Source organism: Hyla sarda, chromosome 2 (genome assembly GCF_029499605.1).
Source record: "Hyla sarda isolate aHylSar1 chromosome 2, aHylSar1.hap1, whole genome shotgun sequence".
NCBI lineage: Eukaryota > Metazoa > Chordata > Amphibia > Anura > Hylidae > Hyla > Hyla sarda.
This window is the reverse complement of record NC_079190.1, coordinates 200,551,253-200,576,197: the sequence shown is the minus strand read 5'-3', so window position 1 is coordinate 200,576,197 and position 24,945 is coordinate 200,551,253. Positions and strand designations below refer to the sequence as shown.

The following is a 24,945-nucleotide window of genomic DNA, read 5'->3' as shown; positions in this document are numbered from 1 at the left end:
CTTCTATTTCAAAATCTTATTTCTTCCAGTACTTATCAGCTGCTGTATACTACAGAGGAAGTTGAGTTGTTCCTTTCTGTCTGACACAGTGCTCCCTGTTGACACCTCTGTCTGTATCAGGAACTGTCCAGAGCAGGAGCAAATCTCAATAGCAAACCTCTCCTGCTCTGGACAGTTCCTGACATAGACAGACATCTCAGCAGAGACTGGGTGCGGTGGTCAGACAGAAAAGAAATTCAAAAAGAAAAGAACTTCCTCTGTAGTATACAGCTTCTGATATGTACTGGAAAGGTTAAGATTTTTTAATAGAAGTCATTTACAAATCTGTTTAACTTTCTGGCACCTGTTGATTTAATTAAAAAAAAAAAAAATTCCACTGGAGTACCCCTTTAACCCTTACATGGAGCATAATAAGATGTATCAACAATAGGTAAAAGTGAAGATGAATAGAAAATACCCTAAAATGGCAAATACTGTAATGAACGAACAGTCATGGCCATAAATGTTGGCACCCCTGAAATATTTCTAGAAAATGAAGAATTTCTCACAGAAAAGGATTGCAGTAACACATGTTTTGCTATACACATGTTTATTCCCTTTGTGTGTATTGGAACTAAACCAAAAAAGGGAGGGGAAAAAACAAATTGGACATAATGTCACCAAACTCCCAAAATGGGCTGGACAAAATTGGCACCCTTAACTTAATATTTGGTTGCACACCCTTTGGGGAAAAAAAATCGTTGTGGTGCGACGCGGGGGGGGGGGGGGGGGGGGGGGCATTATCGGCATACCGGCAAGGCAATTGCCAGTACCGATAATGTCCAAAATCGCGATTATCGGCCGATATCAGCCAAAACGATAATCGGTCGATCCCTAGTGCCAACCTTTACGGCCATGACTGTATATTAAGGCTTCAAATTTTTTCATAATCTATTTATATGTCCAAATGTTTTTCTGATCGAATATTAATTTACCCTTTTTGCAGCATTATCTGTAGTTTTTATTGGTACCAGTTTGACATAGATTAGACTTTTTAATGCATTTTTAATGCATCTTTTTTTCTGGGATGTGAAGTGACAAAAAATAAAAATAAAATGTTGTGCTTGGTATTTATTTTTCTATGTATGCAATTTACCATGCAGAATCTATAAAGTGATACCAGATTGTTTGTTTGTTTTTTAACTTTTTATTTAACCTATTAAGGACGGAGGGCTTACTGTAAATTCAGACCAGCGATCTGTGCCGATTCCGGGTCATACGAATCTCCGGTGACCTGGAAAATAAGGAGGATCGGGGCTGCCCAAGACACCCACGATCTCCCTGAAGGGAAAAGAGTCAATTGGCAGGGGTGTCACCCCTCCTATCCCTGCTATTGGTCGGTCAGAAGCGACCAACCAATAGCAGATCGGGGATGGGGGGGGGGGGTTAAAGTTTGGTTCCCCCGAACAGCTGTTTGCTGTCTAGGCATGCTGGAATTTGTAGTTTTGCAACATCTGGAGGGCCACAGTTTGTAGATCACTGTGTGGTCGTTTGTTACCCGTGGCCATCTAAATCTTGCAAAACTACAACTCCCAGCATGCACGAACAGCAAACGTCTGTCTCTCCATGCTGGAAGTTGTAGTTGCGTACCTCCAGCTGTTGTATAACTACATCTCCCAGCATGCCCTTCGGCGATCAGTACATGCTGGGAGTTGTAGTTTTTCAACAGCTGGAGGCACACTGCTATTCCTGTGAAATACCTAAAGGGTTATCAAACTTTCTGAATGTCATTTTGAATACTTTGAGGGGTGCAGTTTTTATAATGGGGGTCATTTATGGGGTATTTCTAACAAGACAAAGACCCTCAAATCCCCTTCAAACTGAAATGGTCCCTGAAAAATTCAGATTTTTACATTTTCGTGAAAAATTGGAAAATTGATGCTAAACTTTGAAGCCTTCTAATGTCTTCCCGAAGTAAAAACATGGCAACTTTATGGTGCAAACATAAAGTAGACATATTGTATATGTGAATCAATATATATTTATTTGGAATATCCATTTTCCTTAAAAGCAGAATTCAAAGTTAGAAAATGCTACATTTTCATGAAATTTGGGGATTTTTCACCAAGAAAGGATGCAAGTAACGACGAAAATTTTCCGCTATGTTAAAGTAGAATATGTCACGAAAAAACAATCTTGGAATCAGAATAAACTGTAAAAGTATCCCAGAGTTATTAATGCATAAAGTGACGGTGGTCAGAATTGCAAAAAAGGGCTGAGTCCTTAAGGTGAAAAAGGGCTCAGGCATAATTGGGGAAAATGGGATGATTCAAAAGTTTATTATAAGAGGGGTTTATTGATATTAAAATATATACACATATATCACACACTCCCTTAACCCCTTAAGGACCAAGCCCATTTTCACCTTAAGGACGGGAGCATTTTTTGCACATCTGACCACTGTCAATTTAAGCATTAATAACTCTTGGATGCTTTTACTTATTATTCGATTCCGAAATAGTTTTTTCGTGACATATTCTACTTTAATATAGTGGTAAATTTCCGTCGATACTTGCATCATTTCTTGGTGAAAAATTCAAAAGTTTCATGAAAAATTTTAAGTTAGCATTTTTCTAACTTTGAAACACTCTGCTCGTAAGGAAAATAGACATACCAAATAAATTATATATTGATTTGCATATACAATATGTCTACTTTAAGTTTAAAGTTATCTATAAAGCTGACAATGTTTTACTTTTGGAAGACATCAGAGGGCTTCAAAGTTCAGCATCAATTTTCATATTTTTACAACATTTTCAAAATCTGAATTTTTCAGGGACAAGTTCAGTTTTGAAGTGGATTTAAGGGGCCTTAATATTAGAAATACACCATAAATGATCCCATTATGAAAGCTGCATCCCTTAAAGTATTCAAAATGACATTCAGAAAGTTTTTTAACCCTTGTTAACCCGTGTAGAAAACAATGTCCGGCACCAGGGGTTCAGATATAAAACTTAATGCGTTTATTAATGACAAGACATAGTCGCAGTAGTCACTCTGACGCATTTCACGCTGTGCAGCGCTTTGACAAAGCGCTGCACAGCACGAAATGCGTCAGTGACCACTGCGACTGTATGTCTTGTCATTAATAAACGCATTAAGTTTTATATCTGAACCCCTGGTGCCAGACATTGTTTTCTACCTGGATCGTATCCGTGAAGCCGGGGCGATGCCGGCGGGTCCGCGGCACAGGTGTGCTCAGAAGGAGGGAGTGAGCTGACTTCAATACAAACTGTTTGCTTGTTAACCTGTGTTTCACAGGAATAGCAGCAAAGTGAAGGAGAAAACTCAAAATCTCATATTTTTTTTACACTAACATGTTTTTGAATTTTTTTTAAAAATCCAACACTATTTGGAAAACACCCCTCAAGGCACGTAACAAGGGATACAGTTAGCCTTTACACCTCACAGGTGTTTGACAAATTTCCGCTAAAGTTGGATGTGAAAATGAAAAATTTGATTTTTTTTAAACTAAAATGCTGGTGTATGATGAGTATGGAAATACCCCATATGTGGATGTAAAGAGCTCTGTGGGCGAGCTACAATGCTCAGAAGAGACTTTTCTGGCACCATGGGGGCTTTGTAAATGCACATGGTCTTCAATTCCAGACACATTCTCTCTCCAAAAGCTCAATGGCGCTCCATCTGTTCTGAGCATTGTAGTTCGCCCGCAGAGCACTTTACATCCACATATGGGGTATGTTCTTACTCAGAAGAAATGGTGTTATACATTTTGGGGGGCTTTTTTCCTATTACCCTTGTAAAAATGAAAAATTTAGGATAACACCAGCATTTTAGTGAAAAAATAAGATTTTCATTTTCACGTCCAACTTTAACAAAAAGTCGTCAAACATCTGTGTGGTGTTAAGGCTCACTATACCCCTTGTTAAGTTCCATGAGGGATCACGTGTGGAAATCACTTCAAATGTACAGGGCATTCTCACTCCTGGGCCTTGTTGTTCACCCGCAGAGCATTTTACGCCCCACATATGGGGTATTTCTGTATTCAGAAGAAATTGCGTTACAAATTTTTAAGGTCTTTTTTTCCTTTTACCTCTTGTGAAAATGAAAAGTATGGGGCAACACCAGCATGTTAGTGTAAAATTTTTTTTTTTTTTTCAATAACATGCTGGAGTAGACCCCAACTTTACCTTTTCATAAGGGGTAAAAGGAGAAAATGCCCCCCAAAATTTGTTAGACAATTTCTCCTGAGTACGGAAATACCTTATATGTGGCCCTAAACTGTTGCCTGGAAATTCGACAGGTCTCCGAAGTGAGAGACCGCCATTTGCATTTGAGGCCTAAATTAGGGATTTGCATGGGATGGACGCAAATGCAAGAGTTAGACTTGACTCCGATACCAAAATTACCCTACGTCAATGTTTCCCAAACAGGGTGCCTCCAGCTGTTGCAAAACTCTCAACATTCCTGGACAGTCAGTGGCTGTCCAGCAATACTGGGAGTTGTTTTGCAACAGCTGGAGGCTCTGTTTTGGAAACAGTGTCGTACGAGACATTTTTTTTATTTTTTATTTGTGGGGTGCTTTCTGCTGGGAGTTTGAGCTGCAGCAGAAAATTTGCTGCATCTCAAACTTGCAGTGTGAAACTCTCTGTAAATCTCTGGGGAGGGGGGGGGGGGGGCAAACCTCCAGCTGTTGCAAAACTACCAAAACTGGCTGGCTGTGCATGCTGGGGGATGTAGTTCTTCAACAGCTGGAGTCACACTGGTTGCAAAACACTGAGGGTTTGTTACTTAACTCTGTGTTTCCCAACCAGCGTGCCTCCAGTTGTTGCAAAACTTCAACTCCCAGCATGCCCAGACAGCCGAAGGACATGTTGGGAGTTGTAGTTATGCAACAACTGGAGGAGAACAGTTTGGAGACCACTGTATAGTAGTGTCCAAACTGTAGCCCTCCAGATGTTGCAAAACTCTAAATTAATTTGACCTTTTCATGGTATGATCTGTAGTTTTTATTGGTACCAGTTTGACATAGATTGGACTTTTTAATACATTTCTATTCTATCTTTTTTTCTGGGATGTGAAATGACTTGAGAAAAAAAAAAAAAAACACAATTTTGATTCTTGGTATTTATAATTTTTTCCATGTATGTCATTTACCATTCAGAATCTATAAAGTTTGTTTTATTCAGACAATTCCCCACACAAAAGATACCAAATTATGTTTGTTTTTTGACTTTTTATTAAAAAATTGGGAAGAATTGAAAAATGTATTATAAGAGGGGTTTATTGATATTTAAAAAAAAAATGTATAGTTATTTTTAACGCACACCCTTAATGGTCCCATGGCAATAATAAATGTCATGGTTAGTTAATTGACTGACCAACTAATTACTGAAAAAAATTGTTGACAAGGGTTTTCATCATCGATTATAACTATTATTGATTAGTTGTTTCAGCCCTAGCATATATTATATAGCTGATATTAGACAAATGCAGAGGATCATTTTAAGATCAGAGGGAGATTTAAGATATATTGAGGTGTCCAATTCAAGTGCTTGCTGCCAATAAAAACCCATTTAAAAGAATGGATCTGATTTTTCTGTTTACATTTCTGTATCTAATCTGCTGCTCGTGACTACACCATTAATCTCTCTATTTAACCAGAACAATGAAACACCTTTTCTGTCAGGGGAGCAGAAAAGGTGTTGCCTTTCTTGCTTCCCAACACTCCACTCCCACCCTGTGCTAATCTCAGAAGTATTCCTTCTTAAATAAGAAGCGGTAGGTACCATATTGCTATCATTGTGGGCAAACAAAACCAATCCCACATGCGTTCTAAATCAGTACCTATTGGATCTTGCATGCAGGCGTGGTTTTACCCACATGTAGTGATCACAATATGGTATCTGCCCCCCCTTCACTCGTTTCAGAAGATATAGTTCTGAGTTGAGCACAAGGTAGAAGTGGAGCCCCTGGGAGGAGAATAGTTAATACCGTTGAAACAGGAAGATGTGCGACAGACAAATTTATTATATTCACACTGGGGAAATTCAGCGCCAAAACATGTTCCTTCTTTCAGCAGAATTACACACTGACTGCATTGCCATCAATGGGGACAGCGCAGGTGCGTGCGGTCCTAGCGCTTAAGGATTTCTGTGGTGGCCTGTGGAGAGGCTGCAGTGAAATGTATATATGAGGGTCTTTAATTTGAGTTGTCATTTGCTATGCTTTTTCAGAATTTTGCTATTCAGGAATCATGGTAGTTCAGTGGTTTGCATGGTTACCCTGCAGCTTTGGGGTCCTAGGTATGAGTTTCCTCTGAGTGCTCTGGTCTCCCCTCTCACTCTAATTTGGTGAATTTGGAATTTAGCTGTACAGTGCTGCAGAATTTTTGTTGGTGCTATATAAACAAAGGAATTATTCAGACTGGCTTTCAAAAAAGTATTTAAACAATTGGGTAGCTAATGAAAACCTGGAGCAGGTTGCACCAAAAAAAGGTTTACACGACATGTACTACATTTTTCTGTGTGTTTTAGGCATTTTCCAGAAAGGTTTGCTCCTCATTCGCCATATACTAGTGATATGGCATCACTTTATGAACTGGGAATACTCTGTACTTCATGGTCTATTCCCATATACAGTATTCTGTGCAGACTTGATGCGCAGGATCTTCTGCTGCAGATTTTAATGCAAACTTAATGGCTGAACACAGCTTGAAATCCTGCACATCAAACCTGCGCAGAATACTGTACATGTGACTAGACCCTTAAACATGCTCCTTAAAAATTGGACCTTGAGGAGCAGAATTATTATTATTATTATTTTTTTCTGGGGGGGGGGGGGGAGGTATATAGTATATAGCCTTATGGAACCATGGCATGGAGAGTATTGCATGAAATATAGTACTTGTGAAAAATATATTTACAGTGGTCTATGTTATAATTAAAATCTTAACAGTTTTTGTAAAAGTTAAGCAAAATTTACTGTAAAACTCTAAATTGCCTGTATTAAAGCTAAAAGTAATATTGTTACTAAATAGTCATTCAGATGTTGCATCTAAAACTTTTTGCTGTACATGTGGTCTGACATGGTGTAGGTGGGCAGACATTTGGTTGGCAATGAAAATGTCATGTTTGACATGTTAAACCATTATGACAAGTCAAAAACTGTTGGACACCCTGTAAAGACTGTCAGAGCAATGCTTATAAAAAGGGTACAAGCTGGTGTCCGCTGTTAACGCTACACTTCCTTCATTAAAGCCTTTTTTTCTACAGGTGTCCTACATTGTGCAAATATTATGTCTCCTAAGTAAGTTATAGTTCAGACTGCAAAAAACTGTTACCAGGGATTAAGTGTAACCGCTTGACATCTACATTACCTAGGATCAGTCTTCCAGTTTCCAGTCAAGTAGTTGATGAAGCGCCTATTACAGTTACGTTCTATCCTGGGCAGCCATTTCCCTTTTATCTTTCTGCGGTGGTAGCAGCAGCTGCTGCTTAAGAAACATTGCTGTCTTCAGGAGAGAACAGGGTTCCTTAGGGACCCCTTTTTCTGTTGTGTATACAGTGCATAATGTACTGTGTCCAAAGCAAATAAAATATAACAAGGGTTCCTGCTAACAGGAACACTTTCTGTTATGTCTTGTTTTTGGACTTTTTACTTATGCAGCCTCCGATGTTTCCTTATGGGTATATGTACTGGATCAGTTTGTACTTTATGTTTAGTGATCCATTAAATATTACACCTTTTTTATACATAATACATTTTTGCAGAAGATGATGGTTGACTGAGATGTTAGAGGTGGAAGCAAGAACATGCTGACTTTTCTATACCAAATAATAACGTACAGCAAAGAGGCTCTGGGATTTACTAGTGAATCTATCCATTCTTGGAGGTTGTAATAAATGAAAGACCTTTTGAAATTAATTTCTCATTAAAATAATATCTGTGCATAATAACCTCAAGGCCAAGATGCCAGAGTGATAACTTGCTTAGGTATTTATGTCTTGGGGATAATTAAGGTTAGGTTAATCATATGTTAATGAATGCATTTAGAACTATGGAATATTAATATTGGGTTCGTAAAAGCAGCGATACAGGAAATTTTATATTGACCGACTTACCGACCTGTATTTATAGTAAGCTACAAAAAAAAGCAATTAAACCATTTCAAACTGTATAGTTAGGTCCTCCAAGAAGATCCATGGATTACATGAACAGGTTATTGATTTCAGGTGGCAACAGGCAATGCTTCAGGGGAATGTGCTGATTTTTATTTCTTTTTTCTTTTTTTTTTTTTTCTGATTTTACTGTTTATATTTAAAAATCCTGAAATCTACCATTCTGGCCACTAGACCTTACACTAAGCTGAGACTTCCTGTTCTGTACAGATCATCGTCCTTCTTATTATACAGGAGTACAGTAAAAGGTGACACAGGATATAGATAACACAGATACACCATAGCAGTTGCTCACTGTTCAGCCTCCCGTCCCTGTGGAATGAAAAGTTCACTGAGCATGCCTAGACCCCATTCCTATGTGGGTGAACAGGAGTCCGTTAAGGGGTTGCTTACTAACATACGTACCTTAGGTCCGGAGTAATGTCCCACCAAAGATCCTCTTCTATCTTTACTGAATTGTGCCCTGGAGGCAGGCCCCATCTGCTGTATTTGCATATTCATTGGCGCTGGTCTCCACGTCCTACTGCTGATCAGTCGGAGAATGCGCTCACGTGACCAGCGCTAGAACATGGAGACCAGCGCCAATGAGTATGCAAATAAAGTCGACCGTGCCAGTCTCCAGCGCATAATTCAGTGAAGATTGAATATAGTAGTAGAATTTAGTGCAGATAAAGGGGTATTCTGGTTGTAACAAGTTACCACCTGTTCACAGAATAGGCAATAACCACTAAATTTATGTCAGTTCAACCTCTGGGAGCTCCACAAATCTCTATAACGTGGGGTTCCTTGTTTCCAATTTGAAGTGAGTGGTGGACAAGCATACACAGTCCCGTTCCGTTTTGAATCTATGGGATTGCCAAATATAGCAGACTAATAATGACTGCTGTATTGTTTTTTTTTTATAGCTTTTTGTTATTTTAATGCTCTCTTGTGCGCATTTTTTACAGTACATATTTTTACACCTATAATGTACTTTGCACAAGAGAATATACACCACATCACAATGCCTTACAGGACATCGTTTATATGTCCCTCATTTGTACAATTTCCACATTGTTCTACACTTGAATATACTCATCTGAGGCAATAAATGACAATAATAGAAGCTTAGCACTGCAGAGGAGTCTTCCCTTTTACCCACCACTTCTCTTGGCTGTAGCAAGAGAGAGGGGGGGGAAATGCCAAATACTCTTTTATAGTGGCAAGTTTGGGCCACTCTGCCTCCAGCCTTTTTGTAGCTAAACCAGCTACATAGGTAATATGTGATTTATTTTTCATTTTACATGTATAGGGACACTTAAAAAAAAAAAAATATATATAATAATAGTGTACATAGCCTTTAAAGATGTTATTTTAGTACTGTCCCATAGCCTTTGGTATTTTGCTATTGCTTTGGGTGCTCTGTCAGTGGCTGGTGACTCTGCTTTTCCCAGAGCTGCCGAGCTTAATGTCTACACCCAGAGAAACTGACAGTGCTGGATGCTAATCATTGGTGGAGGAGGGACACTGCTGCGGCCAGTGGTTGGCTGAGCAGAGCTGTGATGTCACGTCTGCTGCTCTGGCTAGCTCCCAAAGGCGGACTGTGGCTACTTTCACACTGCTGCTGGGCTCAGCCACAAATGGCCGTTTTTTTGTTTTGTTTGTTTTTTGATGGAGCCCAACGGGAGGAGGCATAACAGGCACAGAGGATCCCATTCACTTGAATGGGATTCTCTGATGTCCATTATTGCGGCCGTTATTCCGCTGAAAGATAGCGGGAGAAAGATGTAGCAAGCACTCATTTTTCTTTTGCTATCTTCCAACGGACCCGCTACAAACGAGCAACCAGTAGCGGTAGTGTGAAAAGAGCCTGTCAGTGAAGACCGGCTGGAGACGGGCGCCCTGATACCGGAGCATAAAAAGAAGTGGAGAAAGGTGAGTTAAAGTTTTTATTTAATTAGGCAGTCTGGGGACAGTACTAACAAAACAAAAAAAATTCCACTGGACAAAATTTAAAGAGTGAGTTGTGATCAGTTAATGTTTTATCAATGTATAGGTTTTTCTATAGATCTGTGTATACATATTTAACTCTATATGCTAGAATTGGCATTTATTGACTTTAAAGTCAAATATTGGAGTAAGTATAGCTTTATACTTGTGCCACCTTGAGGTTGTTTTTTTTCCTCCCATGGCAGAAAGATGTGTTTAGCTCAAAGGCCACTGGAGTGTATACTCTGGGTCATACAATTTATTCCATTAACATTCTGCTCTATTCCTAATCTTACCTGTGTGTTGCCAGTTCCTCAGTTAGTCAGATAATTCATATTTGTGCATTAAGTTCCTTCCGGACGCTTGAAAGGCACATAAGTTTACCAGGCAAACATTGGATAACTTTTATTTTGTGCTGCCATTGTTTAGAAAAAGGTTCTCACAGTTTTGATATACTTCAATTACATAAAATGGTCATTTTGTACTCTTTATTTTTATTTTTATTTTTTTTGTAATTTTTTTGAAATTTGTATATGCAAGCCATCTATAGAAAACTGTCTACACAATATCACTGACTTAAAGTCAATATTGTATCCTCTAGAGTGATGTGTGCACTGATGCAAATAGAACTCTTAGTTGCTTTGAGGTGGGTAAGCTAGATTCACCAGCAGATACAGTGTACAAGAAGTCAAAGGAACCGGTAATGAAAGATGACACCAGTATATAGATAACACAGGATCCAATCATATACAGCTCCCCTCTCCCCCCTTCCTGCACAAGACCTCTGTACGGGTCACAGAGCATAGCTAGAAGTCATGCTCCAGACTGTTGTTTGATATAGTCCATGTAGCTGCTGTAGACCGTAATAATGAAAATAGTTTTAATTAGAAAACAAAAACTGATAAGAAGAATAGATTTGTTTTCAGAAGTCTGATAGACAGGACAGGGGTGAGCACAGAGGAGGTCTAGTCCCGCCCTCACTTCCTTGACTTTGCTTCATCTGGTCAATGTTGATGCTGCGCTTGTGGTATATATATATATATATATTTTTTTTTTTAAAGGGGTACTCCACTGTAAGAATTTTTTTCCAGTGGTGCCAGAAAGTTAAACAGACTTGTAAATTACTTCTATTAAAAAATCTTAATCCTTCCAGTACTTATCAGCTACTGTGGTCAGGTAGAAAGGAAATTCAAAAAGAAAAGAACATCCTGTGGATAATAACAGCAGCTGATTACTACTGGAAGGATTAAGATTTTTTAATCAAAGTAATTTACTTATCTCTTTCACTTTCAACACCAGTTGATTTAGAAAAAATGTTTTCCAATGGAGCACCTCTTTAAAGCCATGATTTTGTTATGAAAATAAAAAAATATTTTTAAGCCAAGATGTTCAATTTTTAAAAAGCTTTTTATTCTGACAGTGTCCATTTTATTGTGCCTTTGTTTTGGGTCATTAACTTGTAAGATATTACCCATGATTTCTTTTTTTTGTTCAGCATTATAACATTCCTATTCTAACACTTTTCTGTATATTTGCTATAATATAGATTTTATCACTGAAATATGTTTTAGTAAGATTTTCTGTGTTCTTCTATTGTTTTTATTGTACTCCTTTCTATTCCTGCTAAAGGACTAAATAAGTGAATAAGTGGACAAGACCAAATTTATTGCTAATAAGATATATATATGTGTGTGTGTGTGTGTGTGTGTGTGTGTGTGTGTGTGTGAGATATATGACTAAATATAGTCTTGATGTGCCTGCAGGCTGTATATATTCATCATACATTACAGCATATGCTCCCGCAGCACATTTCTTCTTTACTATTCCCGGCGATTTTATGTTATAGAGAAAAGGTATTGTTTTCATTAATCTGATGTTAGGTAGTTGCCTTTTCGGGAAGTGTCAACACAACCTGCACCAGGCATTGACCTCTTAGAAATTAGACACGTTCCGCACAATTATTAGCAGTATGTTTGGGGTCCTATGGGACTGAGCACATTAAATTACCAATTACTGCTCTCTGACTCCTCTGTATATACCTTTAAACCACTGGGGACCCCATGCATACTTGAATGTGTGTATATCTGTACTTTTTTATTTGTTTCATATCACAGATTTGCAATATCCTAATATTGTGTTTCTTTGTCTTTACAGTGGATTTACTGGGCTTGTCTGCTGCCTGTGATGCTTTGGACCAGCACAACCTCAAGCAGAACGACCAGATTATGGATATTTTACAGATTATTAATTGCTTAACCACAATTTATGATCGACTGGAGCAAGAGCACAACAACCTGGTGAACGTGCCCCTCTGCGTGGATATGTGCCTGAATTGGCTCTTGAATGTTTATGACACGTGGGTGATGGTGCTGATTCCAATACACAAGATATATGTGTAGATAAGCTCAAATAATAAAAGCGGGGCAGCTGGCTGGAAGCAGCAAGTTAGAGTTCACAGCTCATAAGGCTAAACGTTAGCATAAGATCATCGCTTTGGCCTCTACTTCTGTAATATACTAGCTGATAAAGCTTTGCATGTGCCCAGAGTCACATTTAAACCGAATACTAGTTATACCATATTTTACAGTCCTCTCAATATTATATAGCTAATGAAGTATATAAATAAAAAAAAATTATATTCTGAATCCATGGATAGGAGAAGTCTGTAGCCAGGCATTTTCTAACGCTCAGTCCATGTCTTAAGATATGATCTATGTGGCAAGTTCTTAAATTCCATTTGTAGTGAGTGAATTAGAAGATTTACAAATGAAATAATTTTGAAGAAAGTAACAGGTCTTATTTTCAGTATTAGTGGCTTTTGTGTATGGATAAGGATTTACTCTGATCTGAATGAAATTCTAAAAATCATATTCAAACTATAGACTTATTATTTTTGTTATAATTTTTGTATTTAATATCAAGGAACAGAACAGTTTTTGTTATAGGGATATGAAAATGAGTACTCAAATCTAGGTAGCAAGGGAGATTGATTTCTCAACTTTGACAAAAATACTGAATATTTCTCCAAAGCATTCAAGATCTTTTGCATAGAAGAAAAAAGTTTATAAAAAGCTATATAAACATTTATTACATAAATGGATTTTTTACTATTTACATATCTTTCACTTACTCTTAGGGGTCGGACTGGAAGAATCCGTGTGTTGTCTTTTAAAACTGGTATTATATCCCTATGTAAAGCACATTTGGAAGACAAATACAGATGTAAGTATTGTTTCAAGCCAGTTGAATTTTTTTTTATTTTTTTATTCTTGATACCATAGATCATTTGGAAAATCTCAAAGCATATCTAAAAAACCAACATATTGGGCAAATAAATGGACATCAGTTGTTATATTTTCTTTAAATATCCCCCATTTTTTGAGCTATAAGGCATCTGAAACACCTAAGAGAGGTCTAATATCTGGATCCACCATATGAACACTTCATTGTATTGGGCCAATTTATGGACATCAGTTGCTATATGTCCCATAACTTAAACCCTTATAGTCGTTCTAAGAGTTGCCCAGGAAGTTGAGATCTAGGCTTATGTTTGGCCAAAGATACATTTTTATTGTTATAGGGCATAGGAATAAGCTGTTTATAGACACCATTAAAGTCAGTTATCTGGATCTACCAACATTCATCTAATGTGTACACCCAGCCTTATGCCAAATAACTTAATGTTGATGGCTTGAGGCAGTAATTTTGCATAATGGTAACTTTAAATGTGAATATCATATGTAGAATGCATTCTAAACAGAGATCCATTGTAATTTAAGTTCTATATAGACTACACGTCTTATTGCCCAGTGTACACAGTAATTTCAGGTGCTCTGTAAGTGCTGTAGCCCCTTAGGTCTTGAAACTGGTGAGTGGTTTCAGCTTATGGACTTCCCTGATGTGACCTAAAGGTGTCCATACACATGCCATATATCAGCTTTTTGGGCAGTACGTGGCTGTATTACTTGATGCAGAAGGTATCTGAAAATAAGTTTCTATGACTCCAAAGATTGTTCTGTAGAGTCTGGGAAAGGTTCCAGAGATGCTGAAAATATTGTTAATAATTACAAGTGTAATCTGTATGTTTCAATATCATTTTTCCACATTCATTTATGCTCAGACAAATTCCAAGTTGTAAACAAATCGGTAAATCAAAAGAGCTGAACTTGAAAAACATGCTGAGGCTTAAGGACAGAAAGCGCCAAAACAACATGGTGTTAATGGAGGGAGCTGGAAACAGCCTCCAGAGGGTGATAAAATGGCAGCACAGAGAAGCACAATAATTTGTCTGTGTCATGCTTGTGGCTTGCTTATTTATTAAACAGGCTCGTCATTTAAAGGAAAGGGAAAAATGTCTTACACAGGGCTAGTTCTGCCTTGCTCTGAGCAGCTATGAATTAAGACATTCCCATCAACACATACAATTCTACTTTTCTTTTACCTGAAAATAATAATAAAAAAAAGATTCAGGCTTTTAACTGTAAATGTTTCCGTATGCCATGCGGTTTGTATTTTGATTAATACATTTATTAGTTGGTCACTCTAGATTATGGGTTGTCTGAATTAAGACTAAAGATCTTTTTTCTCAGTAAACAGTGCATCGGTCCTGTTATACTCTCCCCTTCACAAAATGTTCCACTCCTCAGCACGTCAACTGTACGTGCTATGTCTACGTCATGCATGCCCCACTTCCCCAATATATTGACGTGAATGCAGTGCATATCGGAGACGTGCTGAGGTGAAAACATACATGCTTATGAAAGGGAGTGTATCAGACGGCATTTGCAGGCAGAATGGTGCACCAAGTGGCTGGGGAACACCCATGGTGCACAAAAGAAGATAATTTACAATGGATTTTATAAGGCTAGGATTCCACTTGTTTTTTTTTCCAGCGTTATTTTCACTGAAAGAAACGCCAGACAAAAAGCCAGTGCAATTTCCTGCGTCAGACGGTTTTTCTGGCGTTTTTGCATTTGAGTTGAATTTGCATTTTTGGCCCCTTTTGGTGTTTTTTTTCAAAATGTGTTTGGTACCAAAAGAAAAAAAAAAAAAGGATGCAGTAGAGATGGGAAAAAAAATTATTTAAGGAAATTTAGATTTTTTATAATGAACTTTTAATTCATTTTTAATAAAGTGTGTATGTGTGTTTCACCGAGCCAATCCCAGCTCTCCCCAGGAAATATGAATGAGTGATGTTCTAGTCACATCACTGGCCAGAGTACAGAGCAGAGATGTGGAGCGCAGGAGAAAGCCGCTCCACATCTTTGCAATAGATAGGACGATCACAGCGGATGTCAGGAGTGATACCCGCTGTGATCTGTCCTTAACTGCAGGTACTACTACTCCCATCATGGAGCATGCTCTGCTCCATGTTGGGAGCTGTAGTACCTGCATTAATGGACAGACTGCAGCGAGTGTGACTTCTGACACTTGTTGCGATCTGTCTATTAATGCAGGTACTACAGCTCCCGGCATGGAGCAGAGTGTGCTCCATGTTGGGAGTAGTACCTGCAGTTAAGGAAAGATCACAGCGAATGTCACTCCTGACACCCGCTGTGATCCTCCTGTATAATGTATGGATGCGGGCGGCCACTCTTCTATGGTCCCCTGCACTGATGTACATATACAACCATTTATATTTCCCACAGAGAGTTGTGATTGGCTGGAACCATCTGACCAATCACAGCTCTCTGCGGGAAATATGAATAGGTATATATACGGTAGTGCAGGGGACCATATAAGAGCGGCCAGCCGCATCTATACATTATACAGGAGAATCGCAACGGAACCCGGGTGATCTGTCAATTAGTACAGGAACTACTACTCCCATCATGGAACAGTGTGTTCCATGCTGGAAGTAGTAGTATCACCTAAGAAATAAAGAAAAAAAAAAGAAAAACACACACACTACATTTTTATTATTGTAGCTATATTTTTAGTGCCCTGCCCGCCCACATAAATTGATCCCGGTTTAAAAATTAATAAAAAAATTTTGTTAATTACAATTTTTTCCATCACTACTTTATCTTTTTTATTGTCATTTTTTTTTAATGGTCCCCTATGAAATGTTATTAAAAAAGGTATCTCCATCACTTTTTTGGATCACTAAAGTCCAAAAGAGAATAAAAACCGCCTGAAAAAACGCCAAAGTTAAAACCCATATGGCGTTTTTTGGGGCGTTTTTTCAGGTGTTTTTTCCCTCCCATAAACTTCTATGGGAGAAAAACGCCATAGGCTCAACATGCTGCGGTTTTGCAAAACCGCCAAGGAGCTGGAAAACACCAAAAAAGAGTGAAAAAGCGCCAAAAGGATTTAAAAAAAAATGCCAAACTGAAAAATGGCAAGTGGAACAAGAATTTTGCAATTTCTCATTGATTGACAGCTAACATCTGGCCTCAGCGTTTTTTGGCAGTTTTTCTTAGCGGTTTTCCTGAAAAAAACAAGTGGAATTCCAGCCTAAAGGTGATATTGGAATCAGCATCACCCACACTATTACTCTTTATAAGCAGATTGCTGTGAGTTATGCTTCTTTCAATTGTAAAATAAAAGCTGAGCTCTGATTGGTTGCTATGGGCAATAGTTATTTTTAAAAACTTTTTTAAATAGACAATATAGTAATAAAATTATAAGGTCTAGTCTCTTAAATTTTGGTTTGGATGCCTGGCACCAGTGAAGTCTAGAACTTAAGTGATTCACTCACATACTGTAGTTTTACTACCTTTGTTTCATAGAACCTGAAATATGGAAAAATTATACATAACAGTGCTATGGCAGGATAGGATCATAGTTTGTAGATAACAGAAAGAGACAATCAAGTCCCAGGGTAGTTACACCTATTATTTCGTCCCTACTAGATATCTGTTAAAATTGTCATCCTATTCTGTACGTGAGCGTAGGATCGCCCATTTCCATGGTTTTAATAAACACTCCAAGTGTGTGACTTTTCACCAGTTTTTAGAGAACCTTTATTGATTCCCCCTGTGTTGTGTGAGATGACTCATTTTCCTCTTTTTTTACTTTGTTGTACAATCTACCTACAAGTCCTTGTTTAAATAGACCTTAATGGACTTTTTGAATGGTTGATAACTTTGGCAGCAAAGTTATTTTGTAAATGTTTTCACCATGTACCACATAGCAAATGGTGTTTTACAGATTCCATTAGGAAATTGAACATGTTTTCACAAAGTGAACAAGGAAAGAAACAGATGGCTCCCTGTTGCTCGGTTGTTTAACCTGTTTCATTTAGGAACTTAAAGCCGAAAAAATATGTTTAAGTATGTAGGCCTATTGAGGAAAATATAGTGTTATGAAATTTCAATGCAACGCAGCATGCGTCAGTTTTATGGTTTGTTGACCAACGTTGCTAATATTTTTTAATTAAAGACTTCCTTGGAGCTATCTTAATGACCCTAGACATTAAGAACTATTCTAGACAACTACTTTGCTAGTGGTAAACTTGTGGTGGGGGTTTCCTGGGGGTGTTTATTGGAACTTAATGAACTACACATTTGGTCCTTTTCTCCTAATAGAGATAGTTATATTGAAGAAAAGCGCCAGGAAACGCCAATCATTTTGTTGAAAAGTTATCACAATTAATGAGTCCTATGAAAATAAAACCATAAAAAGAAGGATCAGTTTGCCAAAATTATTTGGGGTGTTTTGTTTATTATCATTTTAGTTACACAATTTACTATTCAAGAACAGGTTTTTGAACATAGTTGTGGCAACCCCGTTGTGTAACGGACAGCTCCTATATGGAAAACATCTCAACCAGATGTGACATTGCAACCTTTGGGTTTACATGTATTTTAACAATGACAACATTCTAATTTCAGATCTTTTTAAGCAAGTGGCAAGCTCTACTGGATTTTGTGACCAACGAAGACTGGGTCTTCTCCTCCATGATGCTATTCAGATTCCACGACAGCTGGGTGAAGTGGCCTCCTTTGGTGGAAGTAACATAGAACCCAGTGTCAGGAGCTGCTTTCAATATGTAAGTATTTTTTTGCTTTCTCACATTCATTTATTGTTGAGTTTATTTGCACACACCAATGAGCCATAAAATTGAAACACCTGCATAATATTGTATAAATCTCTTCATGCTGCCTAAAAATCTCTGACTTCTGAATGTGTGAACTCCACAAGGCATCTACTGTATTTGTGTCCTGTGGTACTTAGACATAAGCAGCAGATCCTTCTAAGTGTGGGGTCTTTGTGAATCGTATTTGTTGTTTTCAACACGTCCCTCATGCTGAATCGGATTGTGGAATGTGGGGGACAGGTTAACCCTTTGAATGATTTGTCTTGTTTGTAAAATCATTGCATTGAAGTAAAACACATTGTTTAGCTGATATCCTGATGAGTCCTCTGCTATTAAAGAATACTGTTGTCATGAAGGTGTGTACTTGGTCTGCAACAACGTTTATTTGGTGCTACATGTCAAAGTAAGATCTAGAAGAATGCTAGACAACAAGGTTTCCCAGCAGAACATTCCCCACATCATCACACTGGTACCACTTGTCTTTTTCTTCTCTTGTACATATTGGTGTTATCATTCCTCAACTAAATGACACGCATGCACCTATCCATATACATGATGTAAAGAAATATATACGATTCTTTAGACCAGCACAACTTTTTTTTATTGATCCACAGTCCACTTTTCATGCTCATTTACCCATTACAGGTGCTTTTGGACGTGGACAGAGGTCATTATGGAAAATCTGACCAGTCTGTGGCTATACCGCCCTATACACAAAAAGCTGTGATGCTCTTTGTGTTTTGACATGTTTTATCTCTTGGCATTTTGAAAATGCTGTTACCCAGTTTTGGAGCCAACACAATGTGGCCTTATATTTGCTCAACACATCTTTTAAGAACGGACTAGTCACCTGTGTATTAATATATCGAACCCCTTGACAGGAGCCATTGTCACAAGATTATCAACCTTATTTTCTTCTGTCAATGATTTTATTGTTGTGGCTGCTTAGTGTAATATTAAATTAGTTACAGGCAATACATGCACTTTTCTTTTCTTCCAGGGGTTAGCTCTCAGAATTTCTCATTATAGGTCACTAATCTCTATCTTGGCACGGTATTCAGAATGTTTTGTTTTCTCTATTTTCTTTTTATTTTTTTTCCAATTTTTCTTTTTGCATAACAAACATAGCTCAGAAACAGCAGGGTTTCAGCAAACTTAAGCTCCTTAAAGATAACAGGCATTTAAAGATTTGTTTTTGATGACTACAGAATATCCTAGAACTGCACAGTCTTGATTAAGGGTGTATGTTTTGAGTTTCATCTAAGTAACTTCAGGATTTTCTAGGAGGAAAACAATCTTGTAAAAGCGATTATAAGAAGGTTTTATTCTGCACCTTATCCTGTATTAATGTTCTTTGTGTGATAATATTGTGCAAGTATAAACATTTCCACATGGAGTGATGTGTTCACTTCCTATTCATCTTATTATTCCTATTGCCGTCAGTCCTTCTTGCAGTTTCGAACTATATGTATGTGTCTCCGGTATTTTGATTTATAAGCGTACAGGTGAACAGGTTTCTGGAAGATGTGTTTAGAAAATAGCGCGTTAAGGGTCCTCACTATTTTAAATGACCATGGTCATTAGTAAAAATTGTTACTGTGGTGCTTTGAACTGAAAGTAATTGCAATAACTAATTCACTCCTACTAAAAAATCCTTAAAATGTGTTTAAAAATTATCCTTTATACTAACCACCACTAGGTGGCGTTTTCCTGGCTTAATGTCAACATACCTGGTGAAGGTCTTATCTTGGCTTGGGCACGTCATACAAATGACCTGCTGCATTGTATCAATTAAGAGCACTATGCCATGTGACCAAGATGGGGTTATGTTAAACTATAGCTGGTCACCCTGTCACAATTAGCTAACAATGGTAAACAGGAAACTCCAAACGGAGGAAGGATTCCGGCACTCAGGTCATAAAGTAGCTGAAAACACAGCATTATTGAACAACATGAAATTAAATCAATGCAAGTCTATGCGAGGGGGGGGGGTGACGGCTGTCACGCCCCCTTCTGTCACTTAAATCGAGGGGGCGGGGTGTGACGTCATGAGGGGGCTTGGCTATGACTTCACAAGCTCCCGGCACTGGCTCCAGCGCTCGGAACAGTTTGTACCAAACGCAGAGCAGCAGAGTACCCTTTTAAGGGTATGTTCACATGTGCATACTATTCAAGTCAATGGGTAAAAAAAAACAGCAGTAACTCTGCGGCAAAATATTCACGTGTGAATGTACCCTAAGAGAAGAAAATTCTTTGTCTGTCACTTGTCTGTTGAAATGTGGTTAGGGGTTAGCATCCAGTAAACCTGTTTGAATGAGACATCTTCATTCACTCTTTGTAAGTGCCAGTACGTTTCTGCCTACTTGTAATTTGTTTGTATTTCTTCTCTATTTGTAACCTTTGGTAAAGATAGCCTTTGTTAGCTGTGGATATTGTCTTGGTTCAGTATTGTGCACATGTATTACATTGGATTTTTCTGTGTATTCAGCAACATTGGATTAGTGCAGCAGGTGAACGTCTCTCGTTTTCTTTCTACTACATTAACTATTTTGCATACAATAATTCCTGTGCCATGCGTGGGTTGAGATATACTGACAGACATCACACTGGAGCTTCATAACACGTAGTATTGGAATATTGAGTAACGTTCCTGCATTGTGTCCTTTTAGCCAAGCACAGGTCTTACCTGAGGGGAATACCAGTTCTCTGCTTACAATATGCTACAAAACAAATCTCTATCATCTTGAGAATATAATACAGACTCAATTTTTACCACTGACCCAGGGCAAGCTATTTTATCTTGCAGTTCCTCAGTTTACTAAAGTGTAATTGGGTGAGAAGTAATAACTGTAATAACAGCATTGCTTCATCCGAAACCCTTCTCCCCATCAGGTTTGCCACTCAGAGTAAATGTTTGCTTGCATATATATTTGTAAAGTGCTTTTCTTGCAGCAAGGAAATACAAATGTAAAGGTGAGCCTGTCTTATTGAATACATCAGTTTCCATGCTAGAAAATATATATATATAAAGCAGAAGTCACTATCTTAACAAGTACATAGCTGGTAGCTTGTTACTTTATGTCCAGCTATCAAAGTATTTTGCTTATTTATTATTAGACTACCTTAAAGTTAGGAATGCAATGCTGTCAGCCTATCAACCTTTATTATTGCCCCATGATTAAAGGTTGTCTTGGTATAATAATGCCTTTTTGTGTGTCCCATTACAGAGGTTTACAACTTATCCCAAAAGTGACTAATTGCTGGGGGAAAGGAGGGGGTGGGGGTTGGCAGTTCAGACCACAGGGACCCTCCCTGATCTTCAAAACGGCACCTAAATCTCCTTGTGCACAAAATGGTGGTGGCATGCCCCCTCCATGCATTTTCTATGGGAATGCTGGAGATGCTGAGTGCAGTGCTCTCCCAAAATGAATGCATGGAGAATGTTGGATAGGGCGGGAGAATTTCAAGATAGTCTCCTGCTTGATCTGGGCCATACCCCATTGATTTTAATAGGCTGCCCAAAGTCAGGTAGTGTCTCAAATTAGCTCATTTTCTGACCTTATATGTTTTCTGAACTGGACTAAAAACTGTGGTCTCCTGGCAGATACAGTTGAAAATGAGATAACCAGAGACACATCCTGACTTGTCATAGGAACCAGATAGTATAGGAGAGCAGCAGAAACCATAAGAGTAGCAGTGGTGGGGGACTGAGGCAGGTGAGTATGCTTTTTATTTTATTTTATTTGGCTCAGATCCATCAGCATTTCTGTAGTGTTTGGGCACACAGACCTATGGGCTTTCTGGCCCCAGTTGATTAGATTTTTTTTTTCTACCGGAGTACCCCTTTAATGGGTGTTTCTTGTAACTTATTACTAAACTTTCTCTAGTTCAGCATAATAACCATAGTACAAGGCTTGTTTGCACTTAACATACACTCATATGCTACTTGTGAATCTGCCTATGTCCTTGCCAATTGCTCAGTCTCTAACGAGACAATCCCTGGACTGAAGAGGTTGACTTTTAGATGCAAATTCGTAGATAATATACTATTACCCACTAGATTTAGCCATTGGAGTAGATGGTTTCTGGGGTGCATCCAAGAGCAGAAGGTTACTGGGTTAAAATCTCCCTCTTGTGCCCTTACTCCTTCCCTAGCACTTCACTGCAGCTTTCTTTCTCTGGCTGCTAAGGCTGGGTTCACAATAGGCTTTGACAACATGGTCACCGGATCCGGCTGGTTGGAGTAAAAATCAGGCGCTCCCGTATCCCAGTCGGACCCAGTCCATATCTCATTCATTTGAATGAGCCGACCGGAGTCATCTAGTGACTCCGGTTAGCTCATTTTTGCCCCGTATCCGGTTTTGTGACCGGACCTAAAACCGTGGTATGCCGCAGTTTTAGGTTTGGTCACAAAACTGATACGAGACAAAAAGGAGCTGACCGGAGTCACTATCTGACTCTGGTCGGCTCATTCAAATAAATGAGATACGGGCCTGCTCCGGCTGTGATACGTATGTGACCGCATCGTCAAATCGTAATGTGGACCCAGCCAGACAGTCTGTGTGTAATGCTGTCTACCCTCTGGTATTGAAATATAAACATAGCATGGAAGATGTACATTAAAGGGGTACTCCACTGGAAAACTTTTTTTTTTTTTTTTAAATTAACTGGTGCCAGAAAGTTAAACAGATTTGTAAATTACTTCTATTTTAAAATCATAACCCTTCCAGTACTTATCAGCTGCTGTATGTTCCACAGGAAGTTTTTTTCTTCTTGAATTTCCTTTTGGTCTGACCACAGTGCTATCTGCTGACACCTCTGTCCATTTTAGGAACTGTCCAGAGTAGAAGCAAATCCCCATAGCAAACCTTTCCTGCTCTGGACAGTTCCTAAAATGGACAGAGGTGTCATCAGAGAGCACTGTGGTCAGACAGAAAGGAAATTCAAAAAGAAAAGAACTTCCTCTGTTGTATACAGCAGCTGATAAGTACTGGGAGGATTAAGATTTTTAAATAGAAGTAATTCACAAATCTGTTTTAACTTTCTGGCACCAGTTGATAAGAAAAAAAAAAAAAGTTTTCCAAGGGAGTACCCCTTTAAAGTTGTTTTTTCACCAGCAGACAGAAGATAGCAGTAGGTTATAGAAAGGAGGGAGAGGAGAGCTTCACAGCATCAATACATGAATGACGACAAATGTAGATCAGTACAGTGCAAGCAAATGAACAAGATTTCTTTTTCACAAACGATGCTACAACGATGCTCTTGGTGGCTGCAACTCTCAGGAGATACAAAATCACATATATATATAGGTTACTTTCACACTAGGTGACACTTTTGAATTACAGATAATTCATTGGTAACAGAAATCTAAACATGTTTAAAGCATAACTCCAGCGATGCTGTACCATGCACACTCTGCAGTTTGGCATAGAGAGACACCAAGCAAACCATATGCCATCCAGCATGTTCCAATGCACCAGCCCTATTCTAATGAAAACGACTTGTGCTCAGAACTTGCTGGGGGACATACATTTGCCTCAGTAACTTGGCCATCCCGTGTGAGCTGCTTCTCTCCACGCTAAATTGTGCGGAGCAAGCGGCACCACATCTCTGGAGTTGTACTTTAACTCCTCAAATTTAGTGTCAGATTTGGCTTCTCCAGAGTGCCTGAGTAAATGTTTCACATGAGACCGCGCCCACTTATCAGTCCTTGTCTTCTGTTTGTTGACTACTTCTCTCTATCAGACCCTGACCTCAAAGGTGCTGAGCCAGATATAGTTTTATACCAATTTGCAATACTGCTTAGTAGGCCATCTGTGTATTCTGGCCCTATTAGTCCCCTAAATTTTCCTGCCATAACAGCTAGGAATAGTTGGGCAATGTCTGGAACCCATTTAAAGAGCCCCTAATTTTCCACTCTGTTCAATGGGCCCAGTCCACTGCTCACAGGACTGTCCCAACTGCACTTTTTTTTTTTTAGGTCTCCTTAAAGGGGTACTCCGGCTATGAGACATCTTATCCAAAGGATAGGGGATAAGATGTCTCACCGGCCCCGCGGTCACCACCCGGCTGTTTGTGAGCTTGCACCCTGGCGTGCAGCTCTAACAGGTGGGTGGCGAATACAAGATTGCGGGGGTCCCCAGTGAGACATTTTATCCACTATCCTTTGGATAGGGGATAAGATGTTTCAGGGCCGGAGTACCCCTTTAAGTTTATCCCCATCTACAGGTTTAACTTTCCATCAGCCAACTACAACCAGGAATTCCCCATAAGCTCCCAAAATGTATGAAACTACAGCCCCCTGTGGTTTAAACACTGCACTGCTTGCCCCCTACATGTTTCCTTTATCGGGCTGTACATTCAGCCTACACTGCTCGAGCGGGAGGTCACACAGCACACTACAAGCCACCCACTATTAAAATGAACATAACACATATACAGTGCAGCATAGAATCACACATTTAATATGTACATGTCAACACAATATAAAGCCAAAAGACATAAAAATATTTATTGAGCAATCTTTCGGTTGTAAAAGGGACAGGCAACTATTTATGAAAGTCATATAGTCCTGTAGGTAAGCATTGTCCACTTAGCCCCGGCTCCACAACATAATGTATAGCTTAAAAACAGTACATGAAGTCTTAAATGACGTACATAAAGTCACCCAATGTATTATGTAGTTTTAATGGTTTAAAAAAATGAAATAAAATCATGCATTCCCAAAAAATTGAGATGTGGACAATTTTTAACAAC

At 38.7% G+C, this 24,945-nt stretch overlaps 1 protein-coding gene across 7 annotated transcripts in view; it reads left to right on the top strand.

Annotated features, from left to right (window-relative positions):
• The window catches only part of DMD (dystrophin), a 2,642,350-nt gene that overhangs the window by 2,526,765 nt on the left and 90,640 nt on the right, over positions 1-24,945 (top strand). For all 7 annotated transcript variants that reach the window (XM_056556147.1, XM_056556148.1, XM_056556149.1 and 4 more), the window contains 3 exons: positions 12,303-12,504; positions 13,285-13,370; positions 17,984-18,141. In XM_056556147.1, coding sequence (XP_056412122.1) covers positions 12,303-12,504; positions 13,285-13,370; positions 17,984-18,141 — 446 coding nt within the window. The remainder of the gene's footprint in view (positions 1-12,302; positions 12,505-13,284; positions 13,371-17,983; positions 18,142-24,945) is intronic.